Source organism: Coturnix japonica, chromosome Z (assembly GCF_054131305.1).
Source record: "Coturnix japonica strain WE chromosome Z, WE-NBRP24, whole genome shotgun sequence".
Taxonomy (NCBI): Eukaryota; Metazoa; Chordata; class Aves; order Galliformes; family Phasianidae; genus Coturnix; species Coturnix japonica.
The window spans coordinates 50554190-50580613 of record NC_140702.1 but is presented as its reverse complement, the minus strand read 5'-3'; the positions used below and the strand labels follow the sequence as shown (position 1 = coordinate 50580613).

At 41.8% G+C, this 26424-nt stretch overlaps 1 protein-coding gene across 17 annotated transcripts in view; it reads right to left on the bottom strand.

The window, feature by feature from the left end:
* Window positions 1–20427: 20427 nt before the first annotated feature.
* Window positions 20428–26424, bottom strand: part of ARHGEF28 (Rho guanine nucleotide exchange factor 28) — a 75763-nt gene continuing 69766 nt past the window's right edge. For all 17 annotated transcript variants that reach the window (XM_032441321.2, XM_085530308.1, XM_015848866.3 and 14 more), the window contains one exon: window positions 20428–23400. In XM_032441321.2, the coding sequence (XP_032297212.2) occupies window positions 23240–23400 (161 nt within the window). In that variant the 3' untranslated portion in view covers window positions 20428–23239. The remainder of the gene's footprint in view (window positions 23401–26424) is intronic.

Below are 26424 nucleotides of genomic sequence, written 5' to 3'. Positions count from 1 at the left end.
TCATCTAAAGAGAGCTGCTACACTTCAAACAAACATTAAAATGAACTGTGCAATTTGTTTTTCAATTAATAGAAACAAATTGCATCAGGCATCAAGAAAGCCAAGAGCATAACACTTCATGCATATATATATATATACACACACATACATATATATATATATTTGCTTATATATGCCTGTGTGTGTATTTTATGTGCAGGAATATAAAAGCACATGTGGGGGAGGCAGCAAGCTGCCCACAGTCCCGCAGCCCCCTGAGGACGGTTCAGCCCTGTCCTCAGGACTGCTCTATTCAGTATCATGGGAAACCAGCTTGTTAACAGGACTGGCAACCCGCAGCTCTAGCCTCCCATGGTAATTGCATCGTGACTGTCTACTGCCTTGCAAAGGACTGGGAACTCGAGCAGCACACAAAGAGGAAAGGGCTCAGACTCTCAAGAGCACAGAAACTCGGGAGCAATGATGTGGACACAGTTGTCCGAGTACACAGCCCCAGCTCAGGTTTCAGAGACAATATCCGGCTTTTAATGTGCTGATGTCTCAAAATATAGGTCCCAGGCAGCCTCCAAGTGTGGTGGTATAGATTCATTGTTATGTTTAAGGTCATTTTTAATATATATCCTTTACAGTTGTTCTTTCCTTTTTTATTTCTTCTTCTGTGCTGGAATACGTACTTTATGTGGTTTCTTTGTTTTAGTTCTGAATTTTATAGTTGTGGTTCTTTTATTTTTCCTTCTTTTCTTTTTCTTTCTTTCTTTCTTTCTTTCTTTCTTTCTTTCTTTCTTTCTTTCTTTCTTTCTTTCTTTCTTTCTTTCTTTCTTTCTTTCTTTCTTTCTTTCTTTCTTTTTTGTTTCCTTTTTTCTTTTTTTCTTTTGGTTATTGTTGAACTTCCTGCTCTGTTGCTGCTTATTAAATTATTCTTTTTTATTTTTTTCCAGGGTGACTTGCATAGTTTCCGCTATCTCTCTCTGGAGATCAGAGTTTCAATAAATATATTTCAAGCAGCTCTTACGTTGTTTCTCCTTTCTTATTTCCTACCCAGGGGATTAAAAGTAACAGGCCTGGAAATCAAAGAACATCATATCCAAAGAGATAAGTAGATGTGGGAAAGAGCTCATTTCCTCTGAATCAACAGCATCAGTTCCCAGCAAATCCTGCAAAGTCCTCCAGGACCAAGACAGGAGATAGATACAGCAGTTATAGCTAACATCACTCTTCCTTCTTTCTTTAGGACTTGTTGGCTGTGGGCACTTACTCAGGTTTTCCTGAGCTAGTTCTTTCAGGCCTCTCAATAATTTATGTTCCAACAGTGAAAACTGCCCCAATAAATTTACTAACGACACTTCAACTTTGAAAGTGGAGAACACAAACCCTTTCCAGGGATACAATTTAATGCCGTGCTCCCGACAGCTTTCAGAAACTTACACGGGCAATTATAATTGTCCAGCCTGGCTGATGGATCCCTGGGTTGGAAAACAGAGCTCCCTTTTAGAGTTCTTCAAACTCCACTTAAGGGATGCCAGTAATACATGGTAGGCTGCAGATGCTTCTCACCTGCAGAGGTGTTACTACCTCCATCATGGTAAGAAGTGCTGTCTGCTGTCACTGCTGAATGTATGCTATCTTCTGTTCACTCAGCCCCAGAAGCAGGTGAAGCTAATCCTGGCAGCTGCTGATTCAAGTGACAGTGAGTGCCACCACTGCAATGGAAAAGCTGTGAGGGAGTAAATCTCTGCCCTCAGGTGTGTGTGAGAGAGATATGAAGATATCTACTATGAAGTGGGCCTCGTGTGAGACCTCTGTGCTGCGGATTGCATGCAGTGTCTAATAAAATATGGAACATTTAATTAGAGTGAGTGATTACTCTCATTTGTTCAGGACCCCAAGAGCTGTAGTAATTTGATGAGGGAAGATATGAAAAATGAAGTGTGAGAGCTGTAATGCCTTTATGAAGAATACTGGGGGGGGGGGGATGGGGAAGGGAAGGGGAAGGGAAAAAATAAAACAACACTGCTACCTAAACAAAGGCACTGCAATATCTTTATAAAAAAAACTGCAAGTCTTCACCCAAAATAAATAAACATAAAGGCATCTCCTTTAAAAAGAACATGGACCAAGAAAGTCTCTCATGGGACATCCTCATTGTGCCATCTCCCTCAGCCCTGCACATGCCTTTACAGAATCAGAGTTACGACAAATATGTGAGAATTATTTTCCTGTCACCCACAAAGACATTCTAAAACAGGCTTAAAGGAGAAAGAACTGAACAAGCCAAAATGACAGGGCTGGGAGCACCGAGTGTGCAGGTGCTAGAGGGCTGTGGTTCATCTGTTTGGCTGTTGTGTGGAAGAGCTGACTCCCTGATCAGAGCTCTGAGGAGGGTATGCAAGTGGCACAGCAGAGGAGGCACTCACATGGCCACAGGAGGAGGGCCATAAAAGGAATTCTCACAGGATATTTGTATCACACTCACCCCTTTCCTTCAATGAGTTTTGCTTTGTGGTCTCCCCTCTATCTCAAGATGCCACTGGCTGATGGCAGCCTTTGAACAGCAGCAGTCTGCTTCTTCACAAGTGGCCCCTTGACTTGCTCATGGTAATCTACTGCTGGAAAGGCAGTAGTGTGGCACGGTAGGAACACAAGCAGCTGCTTTGCTTATTTAGAAAAGGGAGAGCTGTTCGTGCTCCTTCAGGAAGCAATATTATAAGCAAGACTGGTAATGAGTCATCTATGCAAGGAACGATGCAGCTGTGGTGGCACATACCCAGATGTCTTTAATGCCTAGCACCTAGCTCCTAGGAGATGCAGCTGCTGCATCCAAAGGGATGTGGATATCTGGATGCGAACCTTTTAACATGCGGCCTCTGGCGTATGGCCACAATCAGACATCTGACCATCAGTCCCTTTTCTCTTCTCTGTTCCTCAACTCCATTCTCAGCTCCTAACGCTCCCGTTGAGTGTAAGCACATTCCCTCCTAAAAGGTTGTTCTTTCTGTCTTGCAAAACATGCTTGTGAGGCCTCTAACACAGAGGAGCAAGCAGATATGCAGATAAAGCAAGCCATTGCAGAAATACTGTAAAGACACCGCTACATTCACTTATAAAATAAATCACAAGAGATAGGATGTCATTGGAAAAATGGCCCAAAGTCTACCCAGCCAGCTACTGTCTCCTTGAGACCATCAGTCAGATATCTCCAATCCTGCATGACAGTTCAAGTCAGTTTTATTAGACTGAAAACAAATAAGAAATCATCTGCTTGATCACATTGGGTATCTTTTTTATCTGTGGATATAAATATGGCTTTTTTAAGCTCTGAAAAAGGCAAAGGGAAAGCATTTATCTTTATTCTTGCAGTGAGGTGAGATATTTTTGCCCATAAGCCTGTGACCAAATAATACTCTCTGTAGAAACCAGCTGTTTTCAAGAATAGTTTTGAGTCAAAAGCACATTGAGGCAAATATAGATCAACGAATCTTCTCACACAGACTTTAATGTTGAATTTAGATACCCACATTTCAAGTACATTTATTTGTGCTATTGTAGCATTTGTAAGCTGCAGCCCTGAAAGGAGAAATTGTTCAGTGCAGCTAACACAGACAAGGCTCACCCCAGTGACCTGACCAACCAAATACAAAAATGAAAGGCAGACAAAACAGCTGTTGGATGCAGAAAAGCAACAAGGTAATGTTGATTAGCATCACCTACACTGGTCCTAGCACTCCAGCACTTGTCAAGTTTCTGTAGAACAACATAGAAAAGAAAAGGGTTTCAGAAAGATCTCACCAAAATTGCTGTTTGAATTGAAGGAGATGAGCACAGCTGTAGCTCAGGAGATGACACCACAGAGATGACAGGGTTAGATTTATGCTCCTGTCAGGGACTGCCCAAGGATAAGAGGGCAGGGAGAAACAAGGAGGCCAACAGCAGAGCTGTGCAGGGTACCACGGAACACTGAAAGGCAGCAGAAGCATTCCCTGCAGGATGAGCACCTTGCTGAGAAATTAAGGAACAACATATTGCAAGGGAAGAAGAGGAGAATGCTGTAGTTCCAACATTAGTGTTGAGACATTTCCATAAAAAGAAAAAAAAAGTGAGTTTAATGGTCTACGAGGTAGTTTGCTCTGAGCGTGCCCTCTCTCTGCCACTCTGTGCCAGTGGGCAGTACTACCCTCAGGTACTTCCACATTGGTTTCACAGTAATTGGAAAACACAAAACAACCTGCACAGAGAGGCTGGCTACCTATTTCTAACATTAGTCCTCAAGCCAGTCAGCACAGCAGAAGCTGATCTTTGTCAGTGCCTCTGAGAGGGATTTTCAACAGTACACCCTATTTGCAAGAACATTTGCCGATGCTCCCCTTCCATCCAAACCTTACAAACTCTGTAACAGGTTATCAAGGCACTTCAAGACCTGTGATTTTATAATTTAGAGGTCTGTATCAAGTACTTGATATTTGCTAGTCATGGGCTTTGCAGACCTAAATTTGCCTTAACACAAGGAATGTATGTACCCAGACGATTTTCTCCTACCCCTCTTCACTCACCTAGGCAGATACCCAGTGTTGGGAGATGCTGAGTTAGTCATGTGACACTGCCTGTGGCAATTAGGGAACAACTCACACATCTGTTTTCTTGGCATAAGACAAAAAAAAAAAAAAAAAAAAAAAACAAAAAAAAAACGCTTGCACATCTGAACCCTGTCTCTTAGGAACATTAAAGGTGTGCATATTGTTTAAACCTAACCACCACTGTTGAGGCAGCTTTTGATGCTTTGCTCCCTTGGACTCTGTGTACAGCTGTGTTATTCCTCTAGTGGAAGGAAGCCTCTCTCCCAGCACCAGTGCTTGCTCCTATTGAAGTCAGAGAAGAGCATGCCATTACCTTGGGCGAGTCTCAAAGGGTGTAAATCAGCATAACGTCTTTCTCCACTATGCTGGAGATGCGCCAGTTCAGGCTGGTTGCAGATCTGCCCTTACAGGTTCATCCTTCATCTGCTTGGCAGTTTGCTGATTTCTCAGCCTGGGAGTGTGAAGCTTGGAGGACACGCACAGAGGTGATGGGCACAGTCCTGGTGCCACACAGCATGGCTATATTTACCTTGCAGTGCTTCACAAGCTGCAAGTTGCCAGACAGAAACTGAAGTGATCTGGAAAAAAAATAATCTGTAGGGACATGCCAGCCTTCTATTCTATCAGAAAGAGCTTACACTTCCCTTTAAGGCTCATCTACTCAATGACATGCCAATGTAGACTTCAAAGTCTTCCCTTTTTTTCTGCAAGGATCAATAGTATCTCAGCTCAGGATAGGATGAGTAATCAAAGCTTTAAAGCATGCCATAGCATTTACAAGGGGCAAAATTCATACAGAAGTAATATATGTATTTAAGGTTTTGCTCTGAGCTTCTTGCAGTGCAAGAGCAGTGAAAGAAGAGAACCAGTGCAAAACCTCACCAATCTGATCTGTCATGTTTTACTGAGAGAAGCTGTTTGTCCCCAAAGTGTAAATAACTCTATACACGATACATCCAGGTGACGGAAATCAGGTACAAGTACATTGCAATCACAACTGCTGGCCTAAGTCCTAAGAATGAAGGTCCAGTGGATGAACCAAGCTCTGCATCTGGCTCTGAACAACTTCCTGCCTGCTGCAGGAGCATTTGCTACACATTTTAAAATGCCATGCAATAATCCAGCAGAACTTGGACACACGGTGTGCTGGCCACATTGTTTCCTCAGCAGCAGTGCTTGCTTTTTCTTCCCTTTCTCACAGCTCACCATTTCCCTCACAACTGCCCCTGTTGTGAATACCAGTACTGACAGAGAAGAAATACTGCCCTTTCAGTAGCAATTTTTTCAGTGCATTTCCACAATTAATGCTGGCCACGATAGTTCATTTTAGGCACCACCTCGTGCTGCCTATTCAGTAATTAATTGTGAATAACAGAGAAACTTCTCAAATCTGCTGTTTTTTATGGGGTTTTTTGTTTGTTTGTTTTTTCTTAAGCAGAGATATGTGTAATGGCAACAACTGAATTACTTCGAACCAGCCTTAGTAAAACTAAACATGAGTATGGTATGAGTAAAATTTCCTGTCCCTTTCCCATATGTTGACCTGATAATATGTGGGACAGAGGTTTTGCCCTTGACGTGTCTCTCTCCAGTTTTACCAGGGGATATTACAATTTTCTCTGTCTGCTTTGTCTGGGAGTTCCTCTTGTCTGGGAGTTCTTCTTGTCTGGAAAGTGCTGCTCTGATTTAGTCCCAACTCCCAGAGCAGCACAGAGAGGTACACTTTTGGTTCCAGTAGTTCATTCCTTGGGCTAGAGAAAACCTGGCATGGCCTGAGGGGCTGGAAACTGATTTGCAAAACAAGGAGCCCACTCTATAGCCAGCTCAGGGCATTCCCTTTCATGCAATGGTGTGGACTTGGACTCTGCTGATAGTCTCTGGGCCACCACAGATTTTATCCGTGAAAAAAAAGCATAACATTCATCTTCTAGACTGGCAATAAAACACAAACACTAAGCTCTTTTGCCACGATGCCACATGAGGGATCAAACTAGGAAGTGGATTTGAAGAACACTCACCTTCATGGAGAGAACATTCAGAAGTATGGAACAAGCGCACATGCTGCAAAGAGATGTGTCAGAAAAATGGTCCGGCCCAGCCAACACGTCCCAGCACATTTGACTCAGTTTCTGGCATGCAGAGAACTGTCATGGATTTACCAGAGTGGTTCCTGGAAGAAAGAGGCCTCTGAATTATCAAGGAACCTTCCCAAGGCTCACACAGGATATCCCCCATTCAGGAATATCAAGAAAAAATATGCATTAAAAAAAGCAGAAGAAATGCCTGAAGGCCTATGGTGATTAGACTGCAGTTAAAATTTTTCAGGATTTTGGAGCCTTACAAGCTACACTGGTGAGGACGGCAAACTGATGCCAGGCTTTTCTATTGAATCTGTACTATTTGTGAGGCTTTGGCAGGCACTGCTGCAGTGAACAGAGATGATCCCTGCCCCAAGCAATACACGGCCTTGTGTCTTAGTGATCAGCGATCATGAACTACTGAGCTCATCCCTTTACACACAAACATGCATAGCCCTTGATCAGAGCCTCCCCTTCTGCCCTTCAGCTGAGCTGGAATTGCCAAAAAGGACCTTGTCTGCTCTGTGAACTACTTCCCACTTCCTCTTAGCTAGGCTGCTGCAAAGCACTTGGTGCACCCTCCCTTGGACTCTAAAAATGCAGCTACAGCTGTAGGGCTGCAAAGCAAAGGAACATTCAGGTGGCAAGTCTGCAAAAGACGGTTGTGAGATGGGACCAAACATGGCCAACATTGCCCATTTGCACTGTCATGGCTTTGGTTCTGGTGTGGGGAAACTGGGGCTTCCTTTTGTATCAGGTAACAATCTCACCGTGGAGGGGACGTAGTCCTGGCCCTGACTGATTGTGTAGATGTTATATGGAGGCATGCTGCAGCCCTTTACTCTAGCAATTAATCATGTTCCTTAAATACTGTCGACAGAGGCTTGTTTCTCATTAAACCACCTGAAAGCAGACCTCCTGACAGTCCCAAGAGGAAAATAAAGAAGAAAGGTATTTGTTTCCAGACACAGTTCAAAGGCAACAAAACCAAGAACTGCTGAAACAGAAACAATTACCATTAATTTTTATTTTATATTTTTTTTCTGCAGACTGGATGAATTCCCCAAGCAAGACCCTACTGAGTGAGAGCTACACAGCTGTCTGCTGAGATACTTGACTGCTCTTGCATGCTTTTCCCACGGGGTGAGAGGAGGTAGCTTGAAGGATGGCGTATTAGATGGGCATTCACAGCTGGAGCTCTGTGCCTGTTCTGGGCTCCTCAGTACAAAAGTGGAATGAATGTAACTGCAGAGAGCACAATGGAGGGTCACAAAAGAAGTGGAGCATCTTTTCTATGAATAGAGGCTGAGAGAACTGGAACTATTCAGCCTGGATGAGAGGAGGCTCCAAGTGATCTCATCAGTGTCCACAGGCTCTGGAGAGGAGGGTGCAGAGACAGACTTGTTTAAGTGGTGGTCAGTGTTAGGACAAGAGACAATGGGCACAGTTTGAATCACAAGAGGTTCTTCCTGGACAGCAGGAGACATGTACAGTAAGGGTACACTGGCACAAATTGACCTAGGAGGCTGTAGAGTCTTGGAGATCTTGAAGAGCCACCTGGACATGACCCTGGGCTCCCTGTTCTGGGTGTCTGCTTGAGTAGAGTCTGGGCCAGACAGACCCAGAGGTCCCTGCCAGACTGAGTCATTCCAGGCTTCTGGATGAATTCTTTGAGGTCAAAGATACGAGCATGCTACAAGTTACACCAGCATGAAAAAGGGTCTACATCAGCTCAGTGAAGTACGTTCTGTCAAGAAGATCCACATGTGGTTAGACTTTGATTAATACATAGATAAAGAGATAGACAAACAGATAGTGATGCATTTTAAACTTCCTGCCTTCTCACTGCCAGCATGACCAATGGACCCAAAGAAATACTGATCTGTATCAGCAAAATTGTGAACATCACAGCCAAAAGTTTCAACCATTGCAAGTAACAGATTGAAACTCTTGCAGCTGCTGGACATACAGGAGGTCTGATGTTTGCTGCAAGCCCCCCTTTTTTTGTTTGTTTTTTAAATGTTTATACATATTCCCTCTACACAAGTTAAATGTGAAATGGCAAAACTGCACTTCCTCAGTCTGGACTTTAAGTTCATCATTTCCCAGTGTGTGCCTTATCTTGGTGCTTCCTGAAAAATAACTGTAGTCTCCATGCCAGACAGGAGGGTATTGAGATATGCATACAGTAAGCACGTCCCAGAAGGATTTCTGTCTGTTAGCTCTTTGTTGGCCTTGGCAACACCATTACAACTCGGTCTTCTGGAACAAAGCACTGTGTACCAGAAGAAGAAGGTGGTCCTGTGTGGAGGCAGGAGTTTGACTTGATGATCCATATGGGTCTCTTCCAACTCAGAATATTCTATGATTCTTTGAGCCACATCCTCTCAGCAGGCCTGTGCTTGGAAAGAGCTAGTGATTCAGCCACATGATTAATGTAGTCTTTCCTCCAAGGTTGGTCATGGGTGCTGCTGAAAACTCTGTCCCTTCGTGGTTTGGTATATCACTGTCTCCTCAGCTGCCCTGCAGCAAAATCTCTACCTGCCTCTGAACAGGGATTGATCACAGCCCCAGTTGCATGCAAGCAGCAAATGCTGGTGTTATGAGAAGTGCCATGACAAGTCAGGAATCCTACTGCAGCCACAGAGCACGTGAGGTCCCTGGGTTCTCTCTAGAATATGTATAGTTGAATTGGGCCCCAACACTAAGCTATTTTCCATCCTTCTTTCTCACATCTTTAATCCACTTGGGCTTGGAGGGGAGAGGTGAGCAGCTTTGACTATCAGGAATCTTCAAAGTTTGTCATTTGCTATTGTTTTCCAAATCATTTTTCTTGGCTGACAACAAGGAAAAAGAAGCACTGACTTTTAAGAAACAGAACAAATGGGTATATCATCCTCAGATGTGACAGATGCCAGGTATGCTCCTTTCAGCTTCCACTTTCTCATTTAGCAAGGCTGAAAAAAAACAACTTTCACAATTAAAGAGAAAAAGACATATTGAAAATTGAAAACAACACATCATCTCAAGTCACTGCAGTTCAGACATCCTGCCTTCTATGCCCAGGAATATCAGACGTAATCTTCCAAGAAATTTTCCCAGTTGTTCTCAGTCTGCCATAACACTCATGATCTCTTCTCTGCTATAATTTACAAATCAGCTATATCTGCCCTTGCAGTCTGTCCCTACATCATCGGCCATGAAAAAAGAAGTACCCAAACACTGGAATCTTTGTCAGTATAAAATATCCCTCCCCAGCTTTCCTGAAGGCTCCCTCAGGTACTAGAATTCCATTACATGGTCTCCTTGGAGTCTTCTCCACACCCTCATGGTTGCCCTTCCAGACCACACCATGTGGTGAGACAGTGGCTTTTCCTCCACTGGTGCTTCTGTTTCTGTTAAGTAAAGGAACAGCTGTGTGTGCCTGGCTGGTGCCTTTCCCAGATGTTCCCAGTGGTATTTGGCTTGAGTCCACTGAAGCCAATGCAGGTCTTCCCTTTTCTTTAACTGGCCTTCTTAAAAAGCTTAAGAAAAAAAAATTAAAAAGTAACCTTAAATTTGCACTTGAATCAGTGCAAGTGAAAGAACTTGAAATTAAATCCTCCACATTTTAAAAAAATAATTAGCTGGATTCAAATGATAAAGAAAGAGATACAAATTACTTTGAGGTTATATCATATGCTTATGTGCAAAAATAACTATTAAGATCACAGGCTTTCAGCAACAAATTGTATATTAGCTAGTATTTTATTCTGTAGCTTTGATAAACTGACACAATGCAGACTGATGTTTATCATGTTTCAGATCCTCCATTGCCTGGGGTATTATTTCTAGACGTCATGTGAAGCCAAGGCTTATGTTCTTCAGTCCAAGAAGAATATTTTAAGCAAAAGTATTCCAACTTCTGAGCCCACTTCTGCCTGCAGAAGATCAGCTACACTGAAGACGAAACAATAACACAGAGAAGCAAAATCCTTTTCAGTGTTGTGCCCAAAGTAACGCAGTTATGTATCGTCCTTTGCAGAGAACAATAACTGTGTAAATAAAGTCCACAATGGTCACCACTAGAAATACTATCAGTAAAAAAACCACTTTGAGTAATGTCATATAATATGGAATTTGAAAAAAGACTAGAAACTTTCTGTTCACAGTAATAAATTCTGTTGTATGCTTTCCAAGTTGGAGCCAGAATGAAGGAGGTGGTAAAAAACAAATGATATGCCAAAACACCATGAGAGTAATACAGACAATAAAGCTTTTATAGGCTGGTAGACAGGATGGGGCAGGATAGAATTCCTGATAGTAATTCCTATAAAATCAGTGGGTGACCTGTTGAAAGAGATCTCTAGAAGTGTTTGCTTCCCTCAAAGCAGAACTACGTTCACACTAAATCAGCCTAGTAGGGTTCTTGAATAGCTGTGCCTCTGCCTCTCTGCACATGTCCTGGCACACATCCTCCCTACTATCTCATCACATTGAAGAGCTTTTTCTTTAAACATAGTAGAAATTCTTCTTGATGCTATTTTTATGTGCTGCTTGATGTCCTTTCACTGTAAATCTCTGAGAGAAGTCTGGCTTCATCTTCTCTGCATCCCTCATTAGCCAGGTGAAGGCAGCAGAAAGGTTCCAGTGCAGCATTCTTTCTAGTGGACCAAGCCATCCTGGTTGCTCTGCTCTCTCTGTGTATGACAACCGCTCCATCCTCCTGTGGGCTCCAATCTCCAGTTTCCTGATAACTTCTTGTACTGGGACTTCAAGATAGTCCCACAATTCTTGATGTAGCCTCAGAAGCACTCAGTGCAGGAAAATAATTACTTCCCTTGATCCGCTGGCTATGCTTTTAATAATATTGTTGAATTTGAAGCTCAAGCTTCTGTGCTGTATGGGCACACTGCTGACACAGCTTCAGCTGGCCCACTAGAGCCAATGGCTATTTTTTAAGGTCACCCAGATGCAAGACTTTACATTTGTCTTTGTTGATGAACACCTGACCAATGTAGTTTAAAGAACTGTAGGAGAGACCACACTGAACACTTTGCTACAGAAGTCATGTAGTTAAGTTCAGTTCTAAGTTGCTAGGAAAACAAATTAAGGCATTGATGTAGAACATGAATTTCTGTTCTTGCCCTATTTGACAAAGTTTTAGCACTAAACAGTCCCTTAGAGACCTTGGGCTTTTTTGACCTAGAAGATGCAAAACTCCTTAACAGTACCCAAGCTCTATTTCCTGAACTTGGCTTGGATACCAAAACATCTTAGAAACATCTGTATGGCAATCACTACAGGTCATTTTCCCTGCCAAAAAGTTTAGCACATGCAGAGCCTGGGGTTTCCACGGCTGCATTTTGTGTAGTGTCCAAGCTAGTTGATTTATATCTATGTGAAGGCATCTAATGGTGTTGGTTTGTGCATCCATAATCCAATAGCTTTCAGATACAAAAGACCATTTCAAGACTAATTTCAAATTTCAGTGAGGAAGACAGACAACTAAGGGCATTGGGAAGGGAGAACAGTATGTGGGGAAGGTAATCTAATGAAGAATTGCAGGGTTTCTGTGTAAATAATGTGAAAGCATAGCCACATTTTGCTATGCAGTACTATTGAAAAGGGTAAATAAACTTGATAGAGATAGATGGCAAACAGCTGTAAGATCAGCCAACGACATATAGATACATAGAATTAAGGAGTAGGGACAGGGCAGGAAGGTAGTTAAGTCGACATAAAACTAAGAAAGTATCTAATTGAAATCCAGTAGATGGTCACTAAATCCACTAAATCTGTATAAGGAAAGTCTCATGTGGGATGTTATGAAAATATGCTCTGGGTGAAACTATTTTACTTGCTTTAAGAAAGCATGTAGACAAGTCTACATGTACTCAAAGGAATGGTATGAGTTTTTTGCTTAATGCTGCAGGGCTGGGGCAGAGATTTGCAACCTGAATTTTGTCACAAACCTGTGGACACTCCTGCTCATTGAATATACTACTGACACAGCAGCTGAATCAGTATCTGCAATCTATTTCAGATGTTCCTATTTAAAAGGTTACCAGTGTTCAGTTAAATTTTATCTGTTTTATCAAATTCATTCAGTGACGTTAATTTTTTAATTTTTTAGCCTTCTTTTAAAGGTCTTTTTCTTCATACTGTGGATTAGATGGTACTTTTCTTTCTGCAAAAATCAAAGTGAGAACAAGCAAGCCTCTCATTAGCAACACGAAAAACACAAATAAATCTAGACTCATTCAAAAAGCAAGCTGTAATCTTTTCTAATTATTTCCATAACCCTAAGGAAGCCACATTTCCCAGGAGAGCATCTGAGATAATCCTTGAATATTAAGAAATGAGCGGAAAGTGCAGCAGATTTAGCAGGCAAATTGGAAAGAGAAAGAGGATTGAGCACCTGGGAAAGAGACGTGCTTCAGCATTCATTAGACTGGCTGTTATTTCTCACAGTTGGGGGAAAAAAAAGAACCATCCATCATTTTTCATTCCTTGGTCAAAAAGATGATTCAGAGATTTTTACACTACAACTAATTCCATTAAAAAAAAATAATAAGTTTTTCAGGTACCTCATTGTCATGTGAGCAGTAGAGTGGGGTATGAAATTTTGCCAATCACTTTAAAAAGTAGGATCCAGGATATGAATTGTGCCATGGAAATATTTTAATTAATAGCTCTCAGCAAGTTACTATCTTTGTGTTTGTGCTCTACTTCTTTAGATGAAAATGCTTAACTTTGTCTTAATGGTAGAAGATGCAGCAATATACATATGTTTTTATTAAGAAAATCTGGATACTTGTCCCCTTAAAACACGGAGCTCTGAGGCTTTTGCAAAATTTCAGCTGGAAACATTGCAAAGATTTTCCTTTCACTGTCCATGGCGTGTGCAGTTCTAAGGACATGACTGCTCTTTTTCAATGACTGTGAGCAATTTTTTGCATTTCTTTTTCAACCAACTTTGGTCCCAATCCAAGCAGGTATTCACCAGTCAGCCACAGCTACTCCAGAGCACTGTCCTGACACTTCCTAAAAGCTCAAACGATCATGCTCAAGTCACATTTTTTTCCATGGCACAGCTCACAGTTTGTTTTCTCCCCCATGCTTTTGGGTGAAGCTTCAAATATTGCAGACAGTCCATCTCCCCATGCAGTGGCAGTGGGAGAACCGGAGTGGTGGTGGAAGAAATGATGACCACTGTTGACCTTAATCTCTGGATGGAGCCTTTGCCATGAGTGTCCTCTTACTCCCAAGTAACAGACACCATGAAGCTCAGTGCATGTCCTGAAGCACTAGATAACTGGGCAGTGTTCCCTCACTCTTAGGCAAAGAGGAAAGAATTCAGTGCTGTCTTAGAGATCTCAAGCTCTATTATAGACATATAGCAAACCTCATTGAGCAAAGGGGGAGGGAGAAGGTTCGGGAATGATTTTTTGGTACTTCTTTTGAGCTCTTGCACAGACAGCAAGGAGCCTGAAGCCCTACATGCATATACACTTGCTTAAGCTTCCCTTCTCTCTTTGCATGCTTAAATTTATGTATACGTATAAATGCCCCCAAAAGCTATGACACATCTGAGCTTTTTCTGCCAGCATTAAAAGCTATTCTTTAATCTTGATCTATTTCACAGGTGAACCAGCTCTTCTGAATTCCTGGATTTTGTAGGTAGAGGGAGGGAAGCTTGTGTGTTTGATTTTGGCATTTTTTTGTGTGAAATATGATGACCCAGATACATGCTGATTTTAACAGTCTTCTTTTATTATTATTATTACTATTTGTGTTTTCAGCATGCAGAGGGGCATCACTTTTTGTATATCAACAATTTGTTTTACCCATAGCATAAATTAAGGTGGATAGCTTTCTTTTCCTTTGTTTTTCACTCACGCATATGCAGGCACAGACACACATGCATATTAATTACAAGTAGAAAGCACAAATGACACTACATACTACATGGCATCTGCTCAGGCCTTAATTAACCAACCTTCATGTGGTTCCCATGGCAACAATGCTTAACAGACTCCCCTGACTTGGAATATTCAATAGAGAATCTTACACTACATATTTTATTCAAATTGTGGCCATCAGATTACGTTCATTTTAGCAGCATAGTGGCGGAGTTGATGGGAACAGAATGAGTCCTTGCTCTACTTGACCCCTCCACATGTATTACCTCATTAAAATGTATAATAATGCTCAAGCTAAGAAACGTTAAAGCAGTCTCATTCTTTTTCAAAGACTATGCAGATTGCCATTACCCCTTTTTTGTTTATGTTTTAAAGACCCTCTTATGCTTCAGAAAATGAATAGGAATGTTTTTCAACCCTTCTCTTGCAACAACTATCCTAGGGGCAGTTATGAAAATACCAGCAGCAAAAAGGCATTTCCTTGGTATATTTCCTATCTCTCTAGTTCTCATATCTTATCAGCAGTCTCCAAGCGTATGTTTTAGCAAGGTGTACTCCCCATTATTTAAATCCTAAGGGAACGTGGATTAACGCTTACTGTTGCTGATACAGCTAATGGAAAAACAATATATTTTCGTGACTCTTAGCAAGGTAAGCCCCATTCTCTTTTTTGGCCACATTCTCTATAGCTTTTTTCTAGGTACGCATCTCTCTCCCTACACTGAATGATGCACTGGGCTGGATGTCTCACTGTGATGGTGTCGGACTGCTCCTCTAAGCTAGACTTCAAGACCTTTTTTTTTTTTGCCAAGAATGAAAGGCTACATCCCACAGGAGAAGACAGTCCTCATGGCCATGGTCCAACTGTGACCCACTGACAACGTGGCCCTTCCCATAGCCAGCACAGCACTCTGCAGCAGGCTAATTGGATGAAAGCTCTTAGAACACAACCACAGAGGGAGGCAGGAGTTATCCCTGCTGTTTTCCACCCTGCTTGTGCCCTGAAAGCTCTCTTCCTGGAGACAGGAGTAGGAAAGAGCTCTCTGAGGGCCAAGAAGCTCTGGTCCCCTGGGTCCAGGCTCCATTAGTGGGCTGGGGCAGGGTGCTATATAGGGCCATAATCACACCCAACACTTTCTGTCCTGTAACAACAGTCATGAATATATAAAACTATCCCTGCGTGGGGAAAAAAACCCAAGCAATCCAACCAACCAATAACAGGATAATAGGACAAATTATTTGAGAAGGGTCTCGGGTATAATGAGAAGTAGAGGGCAGGAACAGGTGGCTTGAGGCCATGACTGTACTGTCATGACAACTGGACGGAAGGGTATGTTGGCTTGGAAAACCTCTGTGTGTTTGCATCTCATAAACTGCTGTATCTTTCCTCTGGGTATTAAATTACAACTTTAAACACTGACTGCATACAGACAAGAGTTGAAAAGAACGATTTTGCTATTGTACGCAGAAAACTGTGTTGCTCTGAAAGTATGTACAAATTAAACGTTACTCTGAGTGCAGGGATAATCTAATTATTGCTTCCTTTTGAAGTAAGAGAAAAAAAATATTTACTGAGTAAATTATGGACCTCTAAAGGTAATACTTTCTTTGAAGATTAAACAACACACATGTTGTTAGTTATTATAACCATACTTGACCCCTGTTGCTTTGTAAAAATAGAATTGAATTTTGAGCTTTCACAGAGATGTTACATTTCAGAAGGCATTTCACTGCTTCGTGTCCCTGTCAAACGCCTTTAAACAGTGACTGAGAGGGCAAAGTATCAGAAAACCTCTTTGTGTGAAGCGTGTAATGCACAGCTACCCTGCAGTTCACGAGAGCTTCCCATTTTAGCATGGAGGGGACATCAGTAGTATGGGGAAACCATCCCCACTATTTTGGCAGCGGGTTGGGCCCATAGGTCAGCACATGTCTGGCCATTACTGAGAGGAGCTTAAGCTATATGCCTTCTGGAAGAGCATCCTGGTTTTGTGCTTGGGGCTGATCACAGTATAAGGAGGGACCTATGGGCAAAACCTGGCATCTCCAAGAGAGTCCAGTAGGTCCAACAGGACCAGGTAGTGCAATCTCATGCTTCACATCTGTGGATCCTCAGTCAGTGTAAAGGCTGCCATGGGAAGGAGACGATCCTTTCTGCTGTAAATTCCTGAGGTGATTACATTGAGTCCAGCATATTCAGCTTAATTTTCAGCACTGAAACTTCAATCAAATAATAAATTATTGTTACAGTGTAATTTCATGGGATTCCCATGTGGATTTTTTTCATCAGTAAGTTCCTAAATACACTATAGAAGCTGTTGACCTGTGGCATTCCTTGGTAACTTGTTTTTGATTTTATATCACTTTGAATGACTGCTCATAATCTAAGCTTGACAAACATAGCATTGAAGTGGAGCAGTTTGAGTCTTTCAAATTCAGAATCAGGTCTGCATGTTCCAAATATCTGAAGGCCCTCGGATCTCTTTTATGTTCAGGCCCATCTCTGTAATTACCCAAGAATCGCTGACAGAAGTTACAGAAATAATAGGTTGGAAACTTCTGAGCAATGTTTAGGGAAATCTTTCTGCCTATCAGAAAGCAATCAGGAAATTAAGCGGTGAACACTAATTGAGCTACATTTAATTGAAATCATAAATGGAAGGGCTGCATTCTGGGGAATTTCAGCTGCTCAGATGTTCTAAGCTCCAAATTTCCCAGGATGAGGAATATTTCAGGTGTTCAGGTTGCATGTTCAGAATATTTGAGAAGCATTTTGAAGCCCCTGACATCTCACAGGACATTCTGTTGTAGGACTATGACCCAGTCCTTCCTGTACGACAAGCAGAAGTGACCAAGCCCTCGCAAACATGTTAAAATGTTTATCCTCTTTTTGGTGGCTTCCCACAGTGCTGATATATTGTCTTTGAAAGTTGTTCACCTGATCTGTCTGAAGAATTATGTTATAAATTGAATGAAAACAGCTGGGGTCAGAATTAGAAATTGAGTCATTGTGCAAACTGAGACTTCTAGTGAAACAGCTGAGGAGTCTACCACTCACTATTAATTACTTTATACTGTGAAATACCCTTTAGCAGTCAGCATTCAATCTCGTGTACAGTGAGTGAACTCCCAGTGCTGTTCCACCTTTTGCAACCTGCACACAACGAACTCGGCTTTAGGTAGGCACCACAGGGATGACAGCAAAGTAGGTGGGTGACCTGTGTGATTCATAGGTTCCTCTGGGACCCTGCTGCTCTCCTGTGTGGTAAAGCAGGGCTGAGTGTGCCACCAGTGCTCTGAGCCTCAATGGCATCACACAGCTTCTTCCTCTCTTAGGTAGGTTTCTGGATGCCAACCTGCACTGTGCTGCTGACAGACCTGTGATAGCTATTAGGTAACAGATGAACATGCCCCATAGATCACCTACAACCCATACATGGACTGGCCATTCGCAAAGGTTGCTTTCTGTACCACTTACTTCACCTTATGGTAAAAAAATAATGCAATTCCAGAAGTAGAAAAGCACCTACTTTGTTCTCTGTTCTCAAGCTTTACATACATACTGGAGACTTAAGGAATCTGATCTTGATAAGCCTTCCAACAGAAACCTTGGGCAGCAGCTTGAAATTAGTCAGATTTGCTTAAGATACATGCCACAGGATTCAACAGCAGCAATGGCATTTCTAACAGTCTCATGACTTACTGCTGAGAGATTTTAAACATCAGTTGTCTCGATACAACATGGAGGCTAGCTGAGTCTGGGACATCAGCTCCATGGTGGGAAAGAGTCTCCAAACCATCTTGAAGAAGGAATAAAGCTATGTGCAAGACTTTTCTGTCTATAGAGCATCCAGAAGCACTCCCAGATCTCAAAGTAAATGACTGATTTGATGTGTACTTCAAAGGAGGCCACACCTTAGCTTTGGAGCCTCAGAGTCCTTCCTTTGCCTGCAGCATTGCCACTGTCCAGCCTTCATTGAGATACAAGCTGTTTCAATATTACTTCAGAACGAAGCACTTGGAGATGATTTAATGAAGCCTGGGCAACCTTGTCAATTCACCAAGTGGCTGCATGCTGGTTTTAAATCAGACCACAGCTGGCACCTGCAACTCTGAAAGGAAAGCAACATCAGCAGAGCGGCAGTTTGACTCCTTCTGATGTTATCCACTTCACTAACAGCCAGAGTACCTCACCCTGAAACCCTGCTCCTTGCACAAGTGAGACATCAATAACACAGTCAATAGCATTAGGAGTGGCAGAGAGGCCCTAGAGGATGAGAATGGCTTCTCTCCACTGCTTTTGTGTCTAGATTGGGCTTGGGTGAAGATATTTCATATAATTTACTTTAGTTTATTTGCTTTAATTAGTTTTTTCCAACTGGCCTATAACTAGCTCTCAGCACTGCTAGGCTAACTGTGCACAAGTAGAAAAGAAACTGTTTCACTGCAGGTTGGATATTACATACTTCAGCCAGAAGTGACACTAAGTTCACGTGTTTTTTGCATAAGCAGGTCTGCAGCTTTACCTGAATGTCCACATCTAGGGCCACTGATCCCAGGATACTGTCATTCCACTCACCTAGGAGGGCTAGGGACAATCTATCTTACGATCATGAGATAGTTCATCCATGCAGAGCTTTTTGGTGAGCAATGGTAAGCATGGGAGAGCGAAATGTTCACACCTCTGCACAGCTCCTTTAGGCGCAATTTGGCAGTGTTATAGAAAGCTGTTAAGAAAGTTTCCTTGAGTGTGATAAACATCCTCCAGAGGAGAAATTCTTCGTTTCAACTTGCACTCTCCACTGACGCTTTAGTAGATGCCTGATTCTCACTCTGTCTGACACTGGTTTTCACAATATGGAATATAACCATCTCAGATCATCAAGCTCACAAACAATAAGACACTGAATTTAAGCCAGCCTTGTAGCTGCAACTTGGAACTGGGCAGAAAGCAAATGATGAAAACCTTGCTGAAGGCTAACATGTAGTTGTTGTAACTAAGATTACTGAGAATATTCACAGTTTCTGTAAGTGCTTCCACATACAGGCCTTTGATAGGAAAATCAACAAATAAAACCATCTACTTTGGCAAGAAAGTCTTGAGGAGTGCAATTCAGTAACAAAAAGAGCAGAAACCCAATCTTTTGCAGTATGCTGATGTCCAATAACCTATGCCATTTCTACCCCATGCATAACATGGGAACATTGAGGACTCTTCTCTGGAAGGATCTGGGGCTGCAACTCTTTTCAAACAGAATATTAATTAGAAGATATCTGAGAAGTCATGTTATTTCCCCGTTTGTGATCAAATGCATATGGAAAACTACTTCATCAGCAACTTTTGCTTGCATTCAGTCACTGACATTTCTAGGGAAGTTTTTGACCATGGCACAGCTTCCTGGTTGTTCTCTGAACAGACAACTCTATGAACATGATTTCACCAACATTACAGCATGTTACTACAGAATTTGTACCAACTTAACTGAGATGCAGTGAAACGTTTTGCTAGTTTTTTTGACACTTGTGCATGGACTAGCTTCGTGAAAAGTCTCTAAAATTGCAGCTGAGTTTACCCTAACACCCTAAACAACAGCGAATAGAAGCACTTGCTCTATTCTTGCCTTATCTTGTAAGTAATTGACTGCATGAATCTAAGGCTCTTGATTCAGCTCACTGTAAGCTTGCGGCCTTTTCTTCACCATCTTAAAAATTTGATGAATAAGGGTTTGTTGTGAACTTCAGTTAAAATCTTCCAAAGCTGTGAAATATGGCAGCACAACCAGTATGCAGCAACATTAAGGAAAGAGTGCTGGATAAAGCCTGTACATCACAGTGAAGAAGACCCAAGGAACAAAGAGAAAGCCCAGCCCAGTGTAGTGGAGATTTGCAGAAAAGCATTTGTTTCTTTAATTTCAACATTGAAATAAATGACTAAATTCAATTTTGAGCTTTCACAGTCAAGATGTCTTGACAAGCATATCAAAAAAAACAAACACAATATGTAGTAAGAGTTAGAAATAAATACAACAGGACATGTAAATACACCCATTTCAAAGGAGAATAATGAAGCAGAGGAGTAGAAAGTACTTCTGAATACATATTTCTATTTAGAAAAGAGTAGGCACCATTAATACGTGCCTGACAGGGACTGAAAATGCAACCTCCTAAAATGACTGAGTCTCACTGGGGCTTCATTTAAATTCTGCTATGTATTAACAAATGCTTGAATAATGGACAGAGTTCAGGGGTTCATAATACATCTTGTTATAAAGAACACCTGCCGAGACCATACTGGTCTGTAGTTTAAACATCTTCTACAATTAAAATACCTAAATCTAGAGGCCACCTGTTTCCTGCCTTTGCCTTCCCCAAGTGCCTTAAGTTTTACTGTAAACACAGGTGAGCAAAATAAGATGCTGTCTCATATTGGGGGACTTGAGAAATTTGCACAACTGCTGAAGTCCCGGTCGGTGGCTTTTCAACTCCCAGCCCCGCAATTAAAACTGATGAGAGAAGCAGAATCCTCCTCTTCTCTCTCTCCCTCTCCTTGCCACTTACAAGGCAATTCCCACACTGGTTTGGGACAGCAGCTATCCATCCAGCAGTTTGGATTTGACAGTAACCAGCACCAGATGTTGCAGCAAAGGCATAATAAAAAGCAGAATGAGCAGTGGAGGAAAATTCTTAGTTTTTCCCAAATTCCCATCAGGGCAATGTGCTTATCCTAAGACATACTGCATCCCAGGAACTGAGATGGATGTTCAGAAATTTAGCAAAAAGCTGTCCAGACAGCAGCCCCACTTCCATTGCTGATCAGTGAAGTGAGGCTGTGGTCTGCAAGACCTCTAACAAGAGGCTGGATTTCCCCTATGATTTTAGTCTAGCTGTGAAACATAAAGCACATAAAACACTCTCTGAAATTCTAAAAAGGTGCTTCATGGTTGTTGTTATTTTTTTTCTCAGTTCAGAGATGCCAAAGCAGTGCAGGCGCCTTGAAGGCTGGAAATCGAAACTGAAAAATACACTTGCAGGCCCAGTCTTTCCATACTGACACTGACACACCAGTTAACAGCATCTGGGAAAAAAAGATCTACTCACAGGAAATGCCAGTTGCTCCATTGTTAGTTAACAACCAAACACCTATTCTGGTAGCATAGGGAGAAACAACTCAGAAAGCACTGCTTTTGAATGTTCTCAAACAGCACAACAGCCTTGGAAAAGAAGCCTCCACAAGAAGAAACCTTTGCTGACAAACATCTGCTATCCAAGCTTGTGGTCCTTTCAGATTTTGCACAATGCAAAACTTTGCAGAAACCCTTCACATCTATACAAACAACCCTGCACTCCCCTGTCCCACAAGCCACCAGATAACCCAGAACAGTGCAGTTGTGCTCCTTCCATGTTGCTGCAGGACATGCCTACTCCAGTCTTGGTTTTACCAGCTGAGGTGCCTGGAATGCAGTTTTGGCAGCATTGCACCAACACAGGAAGTAGACAAGGGGATTTAGGTTTTTTCCTATTCTTTTCAAATTTCTGTTGAAGACCCAGCATTGCATTGGAGTTACAGCTTTGCAGAAAGGCATGGAGCATTTATTAAAGTCAATGAAAGTATACAGATATTTCTGAAAGACAAAAAAAAAATATAAAACAGGTCCCATTTCTTACTACCTAATGCTGATGATCCCCAACCTGAATGCAAGAAGCTGGACGGCTCCCGCATGGGAAAGCAGCAGTTTCCAAAGGAAATGATTAAACTGAAAGCCTACTGTTTCGTCCAGAGAAACTGTGGCTGCCCCTTCTCTGGAAGCAATCAAGGTCAGGCTAGATGGGGCCCTGGACAGCCTGGTCTAGCCCTGCCCATGGCAGGAGGGTTGGAAGTAGGTGGTTTTTAGGTTCCAACCCACATCATTCTATGATTCTATGACTCTACAGTTGTATGATTCTAGGACTACATGATTCTATGATTCTATTTATCCCCTGTTTCTTCCTTTGACCAGCGAAGTTTTATCAGCTAAATTTTAATGCATAAGAGCACATATTGAAATAAGTTACAATACAATAACGAACTGACATAACAGCATCTCTGCACAGAGCCTGGCAATAGTACCAAAATGATGACAAGCTCTGGGACATGAACAAACACTTACTAGCAATTATGTTGATACCATAAAAAACATCCCCTTCTAAGCAGTTTCTGAGCCAAGGGATAAGAAAATGGCCCATAATTAAGGGTACGTAGCACATTTCAGAAGAGATTATAGCTATAATTCACAATTTGCTGTCCTCTCGCATAGTATCTCAATAGTTACAAGGCTACTGATCCATACCCTGAAATCCCAAACAGCAGGCTCATCTCTCTTAGTTTGCCCTTTTCTAAAGAAGGCTCCAGAGAAAAGGAACAGTCACATTCATTGCTCTTGGTGGCATCTTTGCAGTTCCAAAGTGCTACGTCTCCCTTGACGCCCACTGCTTCTTGAAAAGCACTTGAAATCACATCATAAATTAAACATTATAAAAAACAGCTCCAAAATAACTTAATTGTTATATTTATCATTGGGAAAATCTTGCATTTAGTATTAAATACTATCCTTAAAGCCACTTGGTCATACAGAGAGTAACTACAAAGACTTAGAAAACCAAACACAATTATATTTCCAAAGTGCTATTGAAATCAGATAGTGAGCCATCAGAGGTAAACAATATTCTCCTCCCCTCCATCTCCACTTCCCACATCCTGCAGGCTTTCAGGCTGGTGGTTCAGCAGCAGCGCTTCCACTTGTGGTGGTTGGATGGATCCACGGTTTGGACTGCCTGCCTGGGGACCTTGGATCGGTGATGCATTTAGATCTGTAAGAAACAAGAGGAGGACTTGTGATAAGATGTCTTCTTTTATGCCCATGCCACCACTGAGCAAAACTGTGACTTTCTGATAGCAGTGTACTAAAGCACCATCTCCGAGAAAGCCACATCTGTCCAGAAGGGAAAACATTCCTGTATTATTTAATTACATGAAAGACTGGTGAGAAATAGCATGCCCAAAACTACTGAAATCTGTTCAAGTCTTTCCTTTGCCATGAAAAAGCTTGGATCAGTGTCACTACTTTTACAATAAAATACATTTACATCCTTACTTTGTCAACCAGACACACACTAACAAAAATGTACACAGGCTATCAGAGTTGGGCTGGAGGGAAACATACTGCATATAATCAGTACCTTTATTAATAAGATAATGCAGCTGTAAAATTAATATAGTTTCCATCATTGTGAATAATTTTATTTGCAAGACCTTTTTCTTATGGATGCAAAAGAACCAAGTTAGCCAAATCCAGTTAAAAGACTGCTTGACTGGCACTTGCAGTCTGCAACAGATACATAACTAGTCAGCTTCTTCTACCAATTTCATCCCTGTTTCTTTGGGCAAACCACTTATTCTATTCTTGTCTCAGTCCTTTAGCTGTGAAGATAATACTCGTACCCAAACACTACAAAATTATTTTTTGTAATAATAAGAACTTTTTGTTTATCATCTTCCCATCCAGTTGTTTTTTTTTTTCCTACAAATGCAGAGAATCAGGCATCTTTTTTTTCCTGCACAGCTCTGAGGGCTTTTGCAATCAGATGTGAGTTACTCAAAAAAAACCAAGCAACCAAACAAACAAACAAACCAAACCAAACCAAACCAAAACAAAACAAAACAAAAAAACACCCAGTGGTTGAAATCTCTTCTTGTACCATTTCAAGACATCAGGAACTACATTATAGAAGTTGGCTTTTCTACAGCTTCATTTTTACAAATCAACATTTCCAAAGTTGCGTGAGAAAAAGCATGGATCATCATATTTGGTATGAAAAAGGCCTGTGACAGACAAGCTGCAATACTTGGCCCATTCTCATTACCACAGTCCTGACCCAACCAATGTCTGCTACTGCAACAGGATGAAGGACTTTGGAAAAACAACTGCACAGGAAGAAGCAGAGCCTGGCACTCATGCCACACGCACCACAGTTAACATCAGAAGCAAGCAAACCCATCATTGGGTTCTTTGAGCCTTCTGTCGCCCATGCAGAAACTAAAAAGACATTCTGTGCCCACCATGGTCCTCATCCCTTTTCTCTTGTGTGCAATGGAAATCTTTCTTAAAGAAGATAATTGTTTTTCTTACTCACTGTCACTCTAAATGATCGCGATTTACAATGACACTTGCCCATAGCTGGCCCTCTCATGATGCGTACAGTTTTCACCAGTCTCATTCATTAAATTTATGGAAACACAAGTTTGCTGGCACTCTACAAAACTCAGGCTGCTCACTGCCACTGGGAGTACAGGGCAGTGGGAGTCAGCTGTGGAACAGTGTATGAGAACACACTGTACTGCTGCACTGCCTTCAGTACGCTCTCCACTCTAATACCCTGAAAGCAAACAGCCTCCAGTATTTCACCACAGTGCAAGCTGTAAGTATGCAGTACCTGCTGCTGAGATTGCAGGACAGGTGCCAGGATCAAGTTATTTATATATAATCAGTGGTTGGTCAGTACCGGGGTGACACAGAATGCAAGAAAATGCAACCTAAATTCCCCTTCTTTCATTGTTTTACACTGGATTTAAGGGATCAAGTTTCAGTCTCTGCGAAAATCCACAGTAAGTTTTGATTGCAGGTACAGTGCTTTGGATTTACAGTATGTAACACAGGAGGACTGGACTACCTTCCTCAAATAGCTTAGGTTTCTTAGTTGACATTTGCACTTTTTTTTCTTTTTAATAGCCACATTAGTAAAAGATTACAATTTGCTGACTCAGATTCGAAAAACCAAAAATATCCTAAGCCTGCTTGTCTCTATGCAAGCTGGATGCTTCAGTTTTATTTATTTAGTAAGAAGAGTGAAAGGTCCTCAATCTCTGAACACTTGTACTGACAGTAATTTTGCCCACATTAATATTCCTTTCAAGTCCTGTGAGTCTATTCATCTTAACAAAGTTACATGCATAAAAACATCATGCAGTAAGCACTTATTTGAAAGATCTGCTTCCAAAGTTTATGAAGTACATAATTGGAGAAGCCTAATTACAAATTTGAAGAAACCTAGAAAAGAAAGAGAAACACCTTACACACAGTTATTTTCTACCATCAAAACTAAACAGTAATTGCTTCACCAATTAAAGCAGTAGCTGTTTCCAAGCCAGTTCTCATGAAGTGGTACAGTGTTAAGCAGCAGATCTAAGCAATGAAAACTGACAGTGTTCTGGAAAAACAAATCACATGCTGTCACTGGTGGAATAAGTGATTTATTGGCAGTTTAGTTGTTTTTCTATTCTTATTATTATTGTTATTATTATTTTTAAGCCCTTGCATCCTAAGAACCTGAAGAGCAAGAGAGGTTCAGTTGGATATCAGGAAAAGGTTCTTTACCAGAAGGTGGTCAGGCACTGGGACAGTCTCCCCAGATCCCCAGAGCAGTTGTCATGGCACTGAGCTTGCTAGACTTCAAGAACCATCTGGACGACAACAGACATAGGGTCTGATTTGTGGGTATTCCTGTGTGGAGCCAGTGGTCGGACTCCTTATGGGTCCCTTCCAGATATTCTGTTATGCTACAAGACCATCCAGGGTGTGACAGCCTGGCCACCATCAGGGTTGACACATGCTTTAGCAGGGTGGGAAGGATCTGCCTTTCCATCAGACCAGGGAAGGGGACAGTTTCAGATGGCACTAGGCTTTTCCTCACCAAGGAACAATAACCCCAGGCTGAAGTCCCATCCTGCTGCATGTGCCACACTGCAGGCTGCCTGCACAGAGACTGGCCTGGCAGGAGGCAGTTTGTTATGCAAGCAGAGAGAATGGCCTGGGTCACTAATAAGCCACAGGTGAT